The following is a 14,819-nucleotide window of genomic DNA, read 5'->3' on the forward strand; positions in this document are numbered from 1 at the left end:
ATCAACCACTGACGTATGTGTTTGTGTTCATGCTATCAAACACCGAATTACCTGGACATTCGTATGTCATCAGCCACGGACGTGTCTGAAACTGCTCATGCTAACAATCACTGACGTGTGTGTTTGTGTTCATGATATCAACCACTGAGATCCAGGAGTAGAATCGAGTACTTACAGGCCGCCGTGAACCAGCATTCACCTGTAGTCTGGTGATCAACATTGCTAACAACTGACACGAAATTGTGTGTCATATGTGTTACCTTTTGAAACGTCGGTGTGAGAAGCCATGTTGATCACAAGTACTTGCATAGTACACGGATACAGTAGTATGAATGTTGTGAATGTGTGACTGTGCCCTTTTCTTTGACTTCATGAATGCCCTGTCAGCAAAATACATATTCAGCGCACGTCGATGAATGTGTAGATGTTCACGATTCCAATTACAGTCTCATGTAAGTGATTTTAAGGATCTCAATCTGCGTCGTGTCACATGACTGATTATATAGCAGTGCATACACTTCAAGTTGACACTCCACATATATGAAGCGTGATCTAGGCCAAGGCATTCCTTAGGTATGGGTAGAGTGGCCCAGTGGGGTGGAAGGTAGTCAGCAATTGACTAATGAAAAAACACAGCGTGGAGCAGTGTCATAGATTATGTCTGACAGTAAACTATGTTTGTCCCTGACTGAAGCTAGCCCTGTCCCCTAACAATAAAACGTCACTGGAAGCCTGGGCTGTCTGTATTGATACACTGTGCAGGGACGCATTTGACTGTTCTGTCACTTTGTACCTGGATACATATCCACCGTGTTTAGATATAAAGACGAATGGACACTTGAGAAATATTGTTTAGTCACGATTAGTCAGATTTAATCACATTTTTTCAAAAATACAAAAGCACTCTTGGACAATCAGTAAATTATAATAAACGATCTTAAGTTGAAATGAATAAAAAATTAATATTCACAAACGTATCTACATTGTATGCATATATATGCGTGTTAAAAGTATTTTGAATTGAACAACAGAGCGTATCAAATGTCACATTTAGAGAAGATAAATCTACAGATAACATAGCTTGACCTTGTCAGATTATGGAAGAACACTTGTCAGAAAAAAGGGAGAGATCTGGCTTCCGTTGCCGTATTCTGTCAATGTACTGTCACCATCCTTCTCAGAGCACCACAAAGTATTGAGTTCAACGAAAAGCTTATAAGTGTATCAGATGAACATTTTCTGTTTTTGATAATTGACACCATTGCATGCATGTAAACCACTTCAATAGAATAAACAAGTCGTGAAATTGTGGTGCATACTAGTACATTCAGGATGTTTCTCTTCCCAACAGGCTTCATATGAACAAGTAGATAACTCTTCAAGTCATGCTGAGGCCAAGCACAGTTCTGTGTTTCAGTGAGTTCATCCTTTCAGCACAAAAGTATGCTTCAATACGATGCATTGACTAAATGAGCAGCAAGTAAATGTCCCGGTTATCGCGAGTTTCGTTCAGTAACGTAAGTGAGAAGGTGTACTACAAGAAAACCACATGACCAATTATGAATATGGTCCATTTGAACCATCACCTAACTATGACAAAACATTCAACAGTATATAATGACATGACAATAAATATGGTCCATATTCTGTTATTTAAGATTTGCAGTAAATGTTTTGCATTCAATAAAATGAAAACACAACCTCGTGTTATTTCACAGCCGTTTTAGTATATGAAGGCAAGTGTAAATTTACATCAACATACGCAATACATGTGCAAAGATGATTTGTTTAAAAGATGCGATAAGAAAATGCATTACTCAATGGCATGGTCAGTGGTAGATAGTTATTGTACATGTTTCTGCATGTGAGCAAACAGCTCTATGATTGTTTTAGGCATCAACTATTTACACTATTGTTTCACGTTTACACAGTGTCACAACTTGGGGTGCGTTTCTTCAATATAACTTCTGGGTTTCTTCCTTACTTTCATTCATCTTTATTTTGTCACATTTTCAGCATTTCTAATTCATGCAGTCGCAGCATGCGAGTGGGGCAAACATGGTGAGAATTGTGACAAACGCTGCTCCGAAAACTGCCAGGTTAACCCACAGAGGAACCTCACACACTGTAACAAGGAAACAGGAGAGTGCTCCGATGGCTGCATCACTGGATGGTATGATCCTCAATGTGACCAACATTGCAGCAAGAACTGTCTGGACAACGTCTGCAATCATGGGAATGGACACTGCACAAGGGGATGCAGTGGAAACCAAATAGGGGATTTCTGTGAGGTCACTGAAGGTGTGGTATGCTCACTGGTTTCCCATTGTTAATTTAAAAAACATGGCTTCATCAGGTGTATCTGCGATTCTCAAATATTTTGTTTGATTGGCACCACATATGAGTAGAGGGATGGCACAATATAAATCCTGATTTTCATGCAATGATTCAGTGCAAACAACTGTTGGGCATGGCATTTTGCTAAAATAAAAAAATCATAAACACCCATCGTATTAGAAATATGTTTTTGGTTTCATGTAGTATAGCATTTTTGTATAAGCCTCACTCAGCAATACTCCTGTCATATTAGGTCTTATAGCACATTTGATCCCAACTGGATGTGGTATGTTCCTAAATGAGTACTCATCCATACAAAATAAGTTTGTACTATGTAACAAAAACGAAATTTTAACAGTGGTTTCATTGTTACGTATATGTCAAACACTAGTACATAAAATCTACCTAATTGAACGAACACATACATCAATTATTATTTTCAGAATTATACAAAGCTAAACATTATAACAACATTGGAATTTTGAATTCAGAACATACTACAAGTAAAACCTCCATTTATCACAGAAACTATATTAACAAGATGACTCAATTGTGCGCTTGTATATAGGCAACGTTTATTTCGACAGACGTCAAGGTCAAAACAAATGAAACAACAGGACTGTCAACGGTACACGTCGCAGTGATCATCACAATCTCCCTTGTGGCAATTATTGTTATCATCGTCGTAACCGTCGTCATAAAACGTCGACGCCAGACAGACAACAGGTAAGTTAAACAACATTTCATATAATCTTCATGAAAGTGTGACATGCATTTCCAAGATCCGTTCTGTGTACTCTTACACAAAGCCGACATGGTTTAAAAGAAGATGACTCTTTGATAGTACTAACTCTAGGGTGTAAAAATACAAATACAAGTTATGTTTTTGTTTCAGTGAAAATACGAGTCATGGTGAAATGTTATTGTTACTGTCGAGAATGGTGATGTGGGGTTCTAATACATGTACTCAGTTCTACGACATTTCGCAAAACAGGTTATCATTTGGAATGATTTCGTATCGATGCCACAAGTGAAAATTTGAACAACGCCAACAACATAAGCAATATATTGAACACAGATTAAATACCCTCTATTTTTTTCAAGTGAACCAGTATTATTATTGATTTTTTACATACATATGACAACAATTGTTTCTTTGTAAAGTGGATATGAATAACATCTTGCCAGCGCTGTCTAATTGCTGTTGTTTTTTGTTCTTTTTCCTAAAGAGATGTTCCCATAATAGGTTTATTTTTTCATCTCTTACAATAAACGTCTGGATAACCTAAATTTCACCGAATAGTTTGGATGCTGCTGCCTCTGCCATGCACAGGATGGTAAAACAATTCGAGCTTGTGGAAAGGCGGATGAGACAGTCGTGATTTCTTACAATAAACATACTTCTTGTGACCTTTACATCAGTGGACGTATAGTGTACTTGTTACCCACATGATGACCATGATTGTGTCTATCAAATTTCTCTCAGAACTAATGATCTGTTCTTATTAATTGCAGAAGAAAGTCAACCCGGAGGCCAAAAGGTAATGTAGCAAACAACATTAGAGAGTTAGATATCTTCACACATGGTAACTGTCACTGGGTAATTGACACTTGGAAACAGCAGATTAGAGGGTTAGTCACACCACCATTTTGATTCCCAACTCCGCACCCCACCTCCAAGGAAACTGATCCCAAAACCTTTCGCAAACACCAGGCATCATCACCTTTTGAAAATGACTCAGAAATATATTAGTAGTTGTACGCGTATAATGGACTGCTTTTAGTGAGCCTGTTCTAGTAGGATATTATGCTTATAGGTTGTTGTGTGTCTTTGGATGATTTTGTTCACAATGGCAACAGTAGGCCTAAACTTACATCCAGCACGTACATGTATATTTACAACCCTAGAACTGTACTCAGTATGTCATTGTCCGACAATGGTGGATGGAGGCTGATGTTATGCAACGCAACAACAATCATAGTTAGCAAGATGCATTTCTGTTATCTCATTGAGAGGCTGATGTGCAGAGTAGGGTCGGGTTGGCGGTTGATGCTAGTTGTATCTCTTCGGTCCTCGTTGTTACCTACTACTGTTATAATTAGTCTTCAGCAACACATGCTTGTGGTAACGGTAGTCAACATCGCTAACTTGGAAGGTGCATGCCATCGTTCCCCACTGGCATAGAACGATGCTCATGTTGTTGGTCATTAGGTTGTCTGTTCCAGTCTCAGTTGTGTACAGGCCGAGATCGGGCTTCCTCAGTGTCAGTTACTTTTCAAAAAAACAAAGACGATTGACAAAAAACATCATGCATAAAACATGAATATATTTCAGAATCAATACATATTAATACTTTTATTTTAATGCAAACACACGTCAATTCAGTTAAATTGAGCCTATTGACATATCCCAATGTTTCATTATTGGATATTTCCAAAATTTACCCATCAGTAACAAATATCTATAGGCGATACATATCCCTACTTTGACGTGTACCAGTCATTACGTGAACTCAACTCACCCAAAACAGTAGTCATGCTTTAAATCGTATTTGAGTCATACCAGTTGAAACAGTTGAATTAAACATGTTTTCAACTATCATGAACACAAACTCGCAAAGAGAAAGGTCCTGACAATAAAAGACTATTTAGCTTCAACAATATCAGTAATGGTACTCTCGTATCACTTAATTTTCTAGTTCATTGATCACTTCATTGTCTGGTTTGTTTACAGGCTGACGTCACATTTCAGTGGTCAATTCACACTTCACATTTCCACAGCTATTTGCCCTTGAATCTGTTGTGGCAGAAAATCTAGGCTCGTTGCTCTCTTCCATCGTCAACTTATATATTATTGATAAGCCTACTCGCTGACTCAGCATAATGTTTTTTTCTTATTCCACTTAATCACAAAATAGTTCATGTTAAGTCTTAAAATTATTTTTAGATTATTTTCCTAAAGAATATAATAATGTGATTTCCCTTTTGTTTTTTTCCAGCCGGAGCTGACCCTGAGAATCCTGAAGGCGAGCCTTTACTGCCAAGTAGGTAACCATAACAACAGGCTGATGATGTAACAATGACGTTGTATGTATTCTCATATATTCCGTCACATTGTGGAGGGAAAACTAACATCAATAGAAAGTGTCTTGACTTTCACATTGTCAAGGTCTAATGAAAAATTATTTTCAGTAATGTAGCTGTAGAGAGGGAGTGAGTGAGTGAGTGTGGTTTTATGCCGCTTTTTGCAATATTCCAGTAATATCACAGCGGGGGACACCAGAAATAGGCTTCACAGATTGTATCCATGTTGGGGATCGTGATGAGCGAACGTCTCAACCACAGAGCTACCCGACCACCCCGCAGTTGTAGAGACGTAGACAATGATGACGGTATATGTGTCATAAGTAATGTAGCAGCAGCAGAGGTTACATAAAACAACATGTTACTTGTGGACTCGTGTGCACACAATCAGAAGTGAATGTGAATTGTTTTGAGGGTGTCGCGGTAAGCTTCGGGAATAAAGAGATCTTGATCTGAGTTGCTTGAGGTGGATTCATCTAATGTTAGTAATGTGAGACTTAAGGAGGACATTAACTATAACAGTTGTTTGTGTTTTATTTGAATGTTTGTTAACACCTCTTTCAACAATTGACAAGCTATGTGACGTTTACTTTTAAACAATCCTAAACCGGAAGTGATGACGTTATGACCAATATATAATTGTTATCAGGGTAACTACCGAAGTTTTTGCGTTGGGTATGCATTCAGAAGGCATGGCGTTAAATCAGAGTTTATACCTTTCTGCTTGGGGTTGATACTGAAATCACATTTTGTTATTAAACCGGGAGTGTTGTTAACTTTGCCATCGTGTTTGCAGCAGGCACATAAATTCATGTTAGAAAACTATACCAACTGGACAATCTACTTATTCAAACCAAAATAATGTGTTACAAAACAGGGAATGCCCATGCCTTGTGTTTAGGGTGGCTTAATTCATTTCAAAACATTATGATATCGGTGAGGCCGTCTTCCTCCAGATTTGGTAAAGTAAAACGGTTCATTAGACATGGTTTTGTTGGGAAAATATTGGGCAATTGACAGTTCGATGACAAAATGTGCTTGAATGAATCTGATTTTAAATTAGACAGTCAGACAGAGAACAATCAGTATTCAAGAACTCTGGCCCATAGCACAAATATTATACACAATGCAATTCACGCATGCAAAGCCTTATTACTATTATCGAGGAACATCTTATTAGTTTTATACATTAAACGTTATTAGAGCCACGGGTTTGGGGAACTGTTGATAGAAATATAGCAATTTATTTAAGTGTTGTTTTTTTTTCTTTTATGCAACCAGTGGACAATACACGTCACAGCTGTGGGTGGGTAACACTAATAACACATGGTATATCACCTCTATAAGGCTTACTTTCCTAACATGGCTGTACAGGCGCTCCTCGCGTGTTTTTTTTTTTATATCTTCCACATTCAGTTGTTAGTCTGAAGGTGTTCAGTCTGAATCTTGAGATAATTATTTTGTAATACAAGGGAGTTCAGATGATGATACACATCTCTCAACATTGAAATCTAATTTGTATTGCGAGTGGTGTTGACATGTACGGAGTGTCCAGTGATACCTGCCAAGTTTGGCAGAGGCAGTCATGCTATCTTTGTTTAAAAATACTCAAAACAATTTCATGTCACCGATCTCTCGACTTAACCATGCAGAGTAAGATCCTGATGCGGGTCGCTCATGTTGATATACTTAGGCCACGTGAATTCTTTTAACCAATGAAATGGAAATTCCAACAATAATTTAAAGCAGTGTAGCGCAACCGTAAGAAAAAACAATGTTCCTTTTGACAGTGGATTTGACATGAATAGTGCATTCATGTGTACATAAAATTATATTCTTTTTCAGGAGGACGTGCACTTACCACCAGCAATGATCAAACGGAAGATGAGTGTGCAGGCGTCATGGAGAGAGGTGGGCATAAATTACATTTTCGTTGTGCTCATTGTAATTCCTGCATTCGGATTAGCTGAATTGGTCTCGTGATACTGCAGTCATCTCCCAAGAATGTAAAAACATCAGCCACGCCCACCGAAGTGGAACACTATTACTATTTAATTTCAGGGACTCCCGACACTGCAGAAGAGGGAATATACCCTTTCAGCTAAGCTGCATATTTATGCACATGACATTTAAGCGCCATTCGTGCACATTCTTGGTCCAAAATGAATGCAACAGGAGGCTCGCTTGCCTGTTGTTGTTTTTCGTTCGCCTGGGTGCCTAACTTGTGCCCAACATCAGACAAAATTTTCAAATTAAAACTGCTGATGACTCAAGTTACGGCTAAAGTTACAAGGATCAAAAGTAAACATCAAAGCAATAACTTAAAATAAACATATTAAGACGCGCCAAATTTGACTTATTTATGACGTCCAAAGACATCAGTGTATCAAATGTAAACAGGGGCATTGTGGAACTTGTGAATATGTAGTTGAAATTTCATGAATAAATTTCACAAAAAGGAAACAGTTATTGTGTGTGTGCTCTAACCTGCATGTTCCGCAAATACATATCATTCAGTTATGATATGTCAAGGGTGTCATGACGAATACATTGGTCAAACAGGGTGCTTATGGGGTAGAATTCGCATCCCAAAACAGCTAAATATAAATTGTCGATGCAAATAAATAACCATTCTAAATTTTCAGGCGAAAGATTCCATTTGCCGTATGGTGTCTATTGTATGTGAAAATTATATGAATGGACCACAGAAATTTCAGTTAGGAGGGTAGATGTTTACAAAAATGGTGAGTTTGTCCTGCCCTACCGGTTGTATCCGCCAATTCACACAATGTGCGTAAAAAAGGGGTAAGCATTTATAGCCTGACACCGCAGAGAAGTACTACTGTCATGCGACGGCCGAAAAAGACCCAAAAATAAGGTCTGAACCCTTGAGCGCTCGACAAATACGCAGCTGGAAAAGAAAAACGTTTTTATATATTCCTTTTCTTTAAAATGAATTCTGCTATCACAAAGCGTAAAGCCAAGGACAACAATAATCATTTAAACGTTGTGTCCACCTTTAATTAGATAATTAATAGCAATGTATATAATTACTATTTATTTTTATTGTGAATGTTACCAGTGTCATTGTAAAGCCACTAATAGGATGTTATGACAACCACGCGTCACAGTATTTGTGCAGGTGCAGTGTGACGCCATAATAAAGTGACGTCATAATATGGCATGTATCTGTAATCACGTCTCCCTAAAGATAAAACTGAAGGTAAGGTGGAATGGGGTATTGCACATATATAGCAACGTGCATGAACATGTGTGTGTCTGAGTACTTGCGGTAGTCCAGACTAATGCCGAATAGTGCTAGATACCGCAGTTTAACATGAATTCACCACTCCGAGCCTTCCATTCGTTGTTTTAGACATGGTTAGCTCTCTTAACGTCCTTTTGTATGAGGCGTCCGGGAATCGAACCCTGAACGTTCTGGTCTCCAGGCAGACGCCATGGAGGCAGTGTGGTAGAATTGAAACATGTGGAACTATGTTGTGTATATTGTGAATGTCTCTATACAAATGCTGCTGTACACTGGTGAATGTCACCTCTTCATAATATTATACGTGTATGATATGTGAACGAGTCGTATATGTAGATGCCGTTTTTATTAAAATGTTGCGACGTGTATTTTTAAGCGAATCAATCTACCGAAAGCAACTCGTGTATTTCAAAACTTGTCTAACTCGCTTTCGCTCACAAGATACGCCGTGCATAACACATGTTGTAACGGTCTCTAACCAGAATGAAGGTAGTATTTTATTTATAATTGACTTAAACTTTATTTTAAACATTCTATAAAATTTCAACGTTCACAAAAATACTATGGGTGGATTAAGGTGGCTTATGGGTGGCTTATGGGTGGCTTATTGATGGCTTATGGATGGGTTATGGGTGGCTTATGGATGGCTTATGGATGGCTTATGGGTGGCTTATGGATGGGTTATGGGTGGCTTATGGATGGCTTATGGATGGCTTATTGATGGCTTTCGATTACAACGTTCTCAGCTGATGATTCGATCAAGAATGTTTCCTCAAGGTGCTCTGGAAATAAAGTGCGGTGCTTTCTCCAAGATTGTTTACTAGAAACGATGAGATGCCAATTCTAAAATCATGTTCATAATAGCAGTTATTTACACAGACTTTCACCAAGTTAGAAACATCTACATTCCATGAAAATCCAGCTTCCAATTCGGTTCAGTGCAGGTGATCCATGAAGGGAGCACGTGAAACGATCTCGTGACGTCATGTTGGCTGTGTGATTTCATACAAACCAGCATACTTTTTATCTGTTCTGAAATCGGTGGTAATTACCGTTCAATTTAGGAGCGCGAAATTACCGACGACCGTCCACTTGGTCAAAGAGCGTTACTCGCATTAACGGCACGTAGTACTATGTCGTGAGTAAAGTTGGTGATGACTGTTGGTCTGTTGTGAGGATCTTTCAACATAATGTTTTGCTTTTTCTGACGCCCTGAACTTTAATAATTCCACGACACCCACACGTGGACAATGCAAAGTGAGAGTCATCACACTATCTTATTCAAGTAAAACATGTCAATGGTGTTCTATGCATCTCTGGTGTTTTGTGAAAAACAGTAGTGTCGATCAGGAGCCTAGGGGTTGAGTGGACCCTGCAGATTATGATAACCCTGTCTATCTATTATGTTTTCTGAATGTATCCATGTTGTCTTCCAGGTATGCTGGAGTGGGAGATCCAGAAGACAGAAGAATTATTTGAAGAGACTGCTATCTACAATAAAGTCAAGGAACGTTTAGAGAACTTTAGACATGTGACAATATCTGGTGCTTCAGGGGAAGGAAAGACGTCAATGGCGCTGAAGTTGGGGTCAGAATACCAGAAGAAAGGATATGAACTATACTTTGTCAACAGCATTTCAGAATTCAAATTATGCAGTGAAAGAAAAGGTAAAAATATGTGTTTCATATTTGATGACATATTTGGAACAGTTGGAATATCAACGGATTCACCTCACCTCAGACGGATTTTAGGTATTCTCAACTCTTGGCTGGAGCAAATGACATCTGACTTTTTTAAACCCTACCGATCTAATGAAAAACTTAACTCGCATTCAGCTCATAGAGAGACAAACATGGGAAACGTCCATGTCATATTTACTACTAAATCATACAATCTTGAGCTGGGAAAATTACACCTGGTTGAAAATGAGTGTGAGTTTTTCAAAGGAGATTCGGTCATTGATCTAACACAGACCGAGAGTCACTACACAGTCGAAGAAAAGAAACAGATGTTTATAAAACATAAAAAACATAACAGTAACTTTAGTTTTTTTGATTTAGACAAAATATGTGGCATTAAGGATCAACTGTTTGGCTTCCCGCTCACATGCAAACTGTTCTTCAGTTTTCCCCAATCACATGATCAATATGAAGATTTTTTTAAGACGCCTTTAACCTATCTCAGGGCAGAACTGGAATCTCTGCTTAAAAAGGGAAATAACAAGTCAGCAGCACTGATATTGATGTTGCTTTGTGAAGGTAACCTGAACCTTTGCCATTTGGAATCAGGCAGCCAAACTCTGGAGAAACATCTCTCCACAGTTTCAGGTGTAGTTGGTGGTGTTGACCGTGCAAAGGTTATCAGTTGTGTGAAGGGATTTTTCGGTACAATTTTTACCAAAGCAGACAATACAAGTTTTTCACACCCAGCAATCTATGATGCCTGTGCCTTTGTCTATTGCAAAATCAATTGTGCTTTTGTATTACAACACTGCAGCATACACTTCCTGTATGAACGTGTTCAGGCCCAAACAGTACCTGCATGCGAGACTGATGAGGATAGGCATGTCATCTATGTATCGGATGCCTACAATGACATCATTGCTTCAAGACTGGCTGGGGCTGTGAGGGAGGGGAACTATCGGATGTCTATTATGCATCCTATTTTGGAAAGGCATGATATAGTGGATAAGATCCTTGCTGAACTCAAACCCACCCGGACGGATATTTCAGTGACAGATGAACATGGTAACACAATGTTTCATTATGCCTGCTACTCGGGAAATGTATACCTTGTACGTCAACTCCTTCCTTTGTGTGACATCAACAGTAGAGGGGCAGAGGGGGTGACACCAGCAAGAATTGCCGTGCTGCATGGACTGGAAGATTTATTTAAACTGCTTGTGTCAAAAGGAGCTGATCTCAAACTGACTGACGACTACAATGACACATTACTTCACCTGGCATGTAAAGGTGGAAATAGGTCCATTGTAGAACAGCTACTGCCATTGTTTGACATTAAAAGTCGGGGACAACATGGCAGGACAGCACTGATGAGGGCAGCACTCTATGCAAAAAAGGATACTTTTGACCTGCTTGTGTCAAAAGGAGCTGATCTCAAACTGACTGATGACTACAATGACACTGTACTTCATCTGGCATGTGAAGGTGGAAACAGATCCATTGTAGAACATATCCTGACATTATTTGACATTAATAGTCGTGGACAATATGACAGAACAGCGTTGATGGTTGCAGCTATGTGTGCAAAGAAGGATGTTGTCGACTTGCTGGTATCAAACGGAGCTGATATCACACTGAATGATGACGAAAACAACAATGTACTTCAGCTGGCATGTCAAGGTGGAAATAGGTCCATTGTAGAATATCTACTGCCATTGTTTGACATTAATAGTCGGGGACAACATGGCAGGACGGCTGTGATGAGGGCATCTCTCTTTGCAAAAAGGGATATTTTCGACCTGCTTGTGTCAAAAGGAGCTGATCTCACACTGACTGATGACTACAATGACGCTGTACTTCATCTGGCATGTGAAGGTGGAAGCAGATCCATTGTAGAACATCTACTGACATTATTTGACATTAATAGTCGTGGACAATATGACAGAACAGCGTTAATGGTTGCAGCTATGTGTGCAAAGAAGGATGTTGTCGACTTGCTGGTATCAAACGGAGCTGATATCACACTGACTGATGACTTCAACAACAATGTACTTCAGCTGGCATGTAAAGGTGGAAATAGGTCCATTGTAGAGTGTCTACTGCCATTGTTTGACATTAATAGTCGGGGACAACATGGCCGGACAGCATTGATGAGGGCAGCTCTCTTTGCAAAAAAGGATATATTCGACCTGCTTGTGTCAAAAGGAGCTGATCTCACACTGACTGATGAATACAACAACAATGTACTTCAGCTGGCATGTCAAGGTGGAAATAGATCCATTGTAGAACAGATACTGCCATTGTTTGACATTAATAGTCGGGGACAACATAGCTGGACAGCAGTGATGTGGGCAGCTGTGTGCGCAAAGAAGGATGCTTTCGACCTGCTTGTGTCAAAAGGAGCTGATCTCACACTGACTGATGACGACAACAACAATGTACTTTATCTGGCATGTAAAGGTGGAAATAGGTCCATTGTAGAACATCTACTGACATTATTTGACATTAATAGTCGTGGAAAATGTGACAGAACAGTGTTAATGGTTGCAGCTGTGTGTGCAAAGAAGGATGTTGTCGACTTGCTGCTGTCAAACGGAGCTGATATCACACTGACTGATGACTACAACAACAATGTTCTTTATCTGGCATGTCAAAGTGGAAACAGATCCATTGTAGAATGTCTACTGCCATTGTTTGACATCAATAGTCAGGGACAATATGGTTGGACAGCATTGATGTGGGCAGCTGTGTGTGAAAAGAAGGATGCTTTCGAAATTATTGTGTCAAAAGGAGCTGATATCACACTGACTGATGACTTCAACAACAATGTACTTCATCTGGCATGTCGAGGTGGAAATAGGTCCATTGTAGAATATCTACTGCCATTGTTTGACATTAATAGTCGGGGACAACATGGCAGGACAGCACTGATGAGGGCAGCTCTCTATGCAAAGAAGGATATATTCGACCTGCTTGTGTCAAAAGGAGCTGATCACAAACTGACTGATGACTACAATGACACTGTACTTCATCTGGCATGTGAAGGTGGAAACAGATCCATTGTAGAACATCTCCTGACATTATTTGACATTAATAGTCGGGGACAATATGACAGAACAGCGTTAATGGTTGCAGCTGTGTGTGCAAAGAAGGATGTTGTCGACTTGCTGGTGTCAAAAGGAGCTGATCTCACACTGACTGATGACTACAATAACAATGTTCTTCATCTGGCATGTCAAAGTGGAAACAGATCCATTGTAGAACAGCTACTGCCTTTATTTGATATTAATAGTCGGGGACAACATGGCTGGACAGCAGTGATGGGGACAGCTGTGTTTGCAAAGAAGGATACTTTCGACCTGCTTGTGTCAAAGGGAGCTGATCTTACACTGACTGATGGCGACAATGACAATGTACTTCATCTGGCGTGCGAAGGCGGAAATATTCTCATTGTAGAACATCTACTGCCAATGTTTGATATCAACTGTCGGGGGTACAAAGGCTGGACACCAGTAATGAAAGGAGCTTACAGTGGCAAAAAGGATACGTTTCAAATGCTTCTCTCCAAGGGAGCTAACCCATCACTCACTGGTGATGACAATGGTACTTTACTCCATGCAGCCAGTAGAGGTGGAAACATTGACATTGTTAGACATGTTATTGCTGACTTTGACCTCAACACACGAGGTTGGAATGGTCACACGCCACTGATGCTAGCTGTGTGTGGAGGTCACACTGATGTAGTTGACTTCCTGGTGGAACATGGTGCTGACGTCAACATGGTGGACAATGATGGAGATACTCTCCTCCATTTGGCTTGTGAGTCAGGAAACTTGACGATGGTGAAGCATGTCATGTCATATTCTGATATCAATCTGAGAGATAACTTTGGTTGGACACCGTTAGCAATGGCAGCTGTCGAGGGGAAATTTGCTGTTTTTAAATATCTTAAAGGCCTAGGAGCAGATCTGACACTGACAGACAGGGCCGGAGATGATGTGTATACTCTGGCCCTCCAGGGAGGATGCAGGGGAATCATCAAGGAGTTAGGACGAGAGGAACATTCAGACAAGAGCATCACACCATGGAATCAACTGATGAAGTCACTAGTGACATCACAAATGTTCTACCTAAATACACATTCACAACAAAGTCCTGGTCTTGTTCAGACAGACCAATATGGAGACAGTTTACTACATCTGGCCTGTCGAGGAGGCAACATACAGTGTGTGGAGTATCTGCTCCCATCCTATGACATCAATGTCCGAGGTCGGTATAACTGGACACCGGTGATGATGGCGGCTGTGTGTGGACACGAGGATGTCTTCCAGCTACTAGTGTCTCACAAGGCAGATCTGTCTCTGGTCTCAAATAAAGGAGAGGGTATCACCACTCTGGCTCGTCGGGGCAACAACGACGACATTGTCCAGTATTTGAATCAGTCTTGA

General features: G+C 39.8%; 1 protein-coding gene across 1 annotated transcript; it reads left to right on the forward strand.

The window, feature by feature from the left end:
- The first annotated feature begins 1,355 nt into the window (after positions 1-1,355).
- Positions 1,356-14,819, forward strand: LOC139461313 (serine/threonine-protein phosphatase 6 regulatory ankyrin repeat subunit B-like). Its single transcript, XM_071242936.1, has 7 exons — positions 1,356-1,416; positions 2,017-2,303; positions 2,906-3,063; positions 3,853-3,878; positions 5,337-5,381; positions 7,267-7,332; positions 10,126-14,819. Exons 1-7 carry the CDS (start codon positions 1,386-1,388, stop codon positions 14,817-14,819), a joined length of 5,307 nt encoding a protein of 1,768 aa, XP_071099037.1. The 5' UTR covers positions 1,356-1,385.

This window comes from Haliotis cracherodii, unplaced genomic scaffold, assembly GCF_022045235.1.
Source record: "Haliotis cracherodii isolate W230 unplaced genomic scaffold, xgHalCrac1.p SCAF_14, whole genome shotgun sequence".
NCBI lineage: Eukaryota > Metazoa > Mollusca > Gastropoda > Lepetellida > Haliotidae > Haliotis > Haliotis cracherodii.

Bases quoted from the DNA above. Each gene is read 5' to 3' on its own strand.
- LOC139461313 (XM_071242936.1), top strand. From the start codon at position 1,386: ATGCTGAGGCCAAGCACAGTTCTGTGTTTCA. The intron at 1,417-2,016 runs GTGAGTTCATCC...TCACATTTTCAG, and splicing joins AAGCACAGTTCTGTGTTTCA to CATTTCTAATTCATGCAGTC. The intron at 3,064-3,852 runs GTAAGTTAAACA...TATTAATTGCAG, and splicing joins CGACGCCAGACAGACAACAG to AAGAAAGTCAACCCGGAGGC.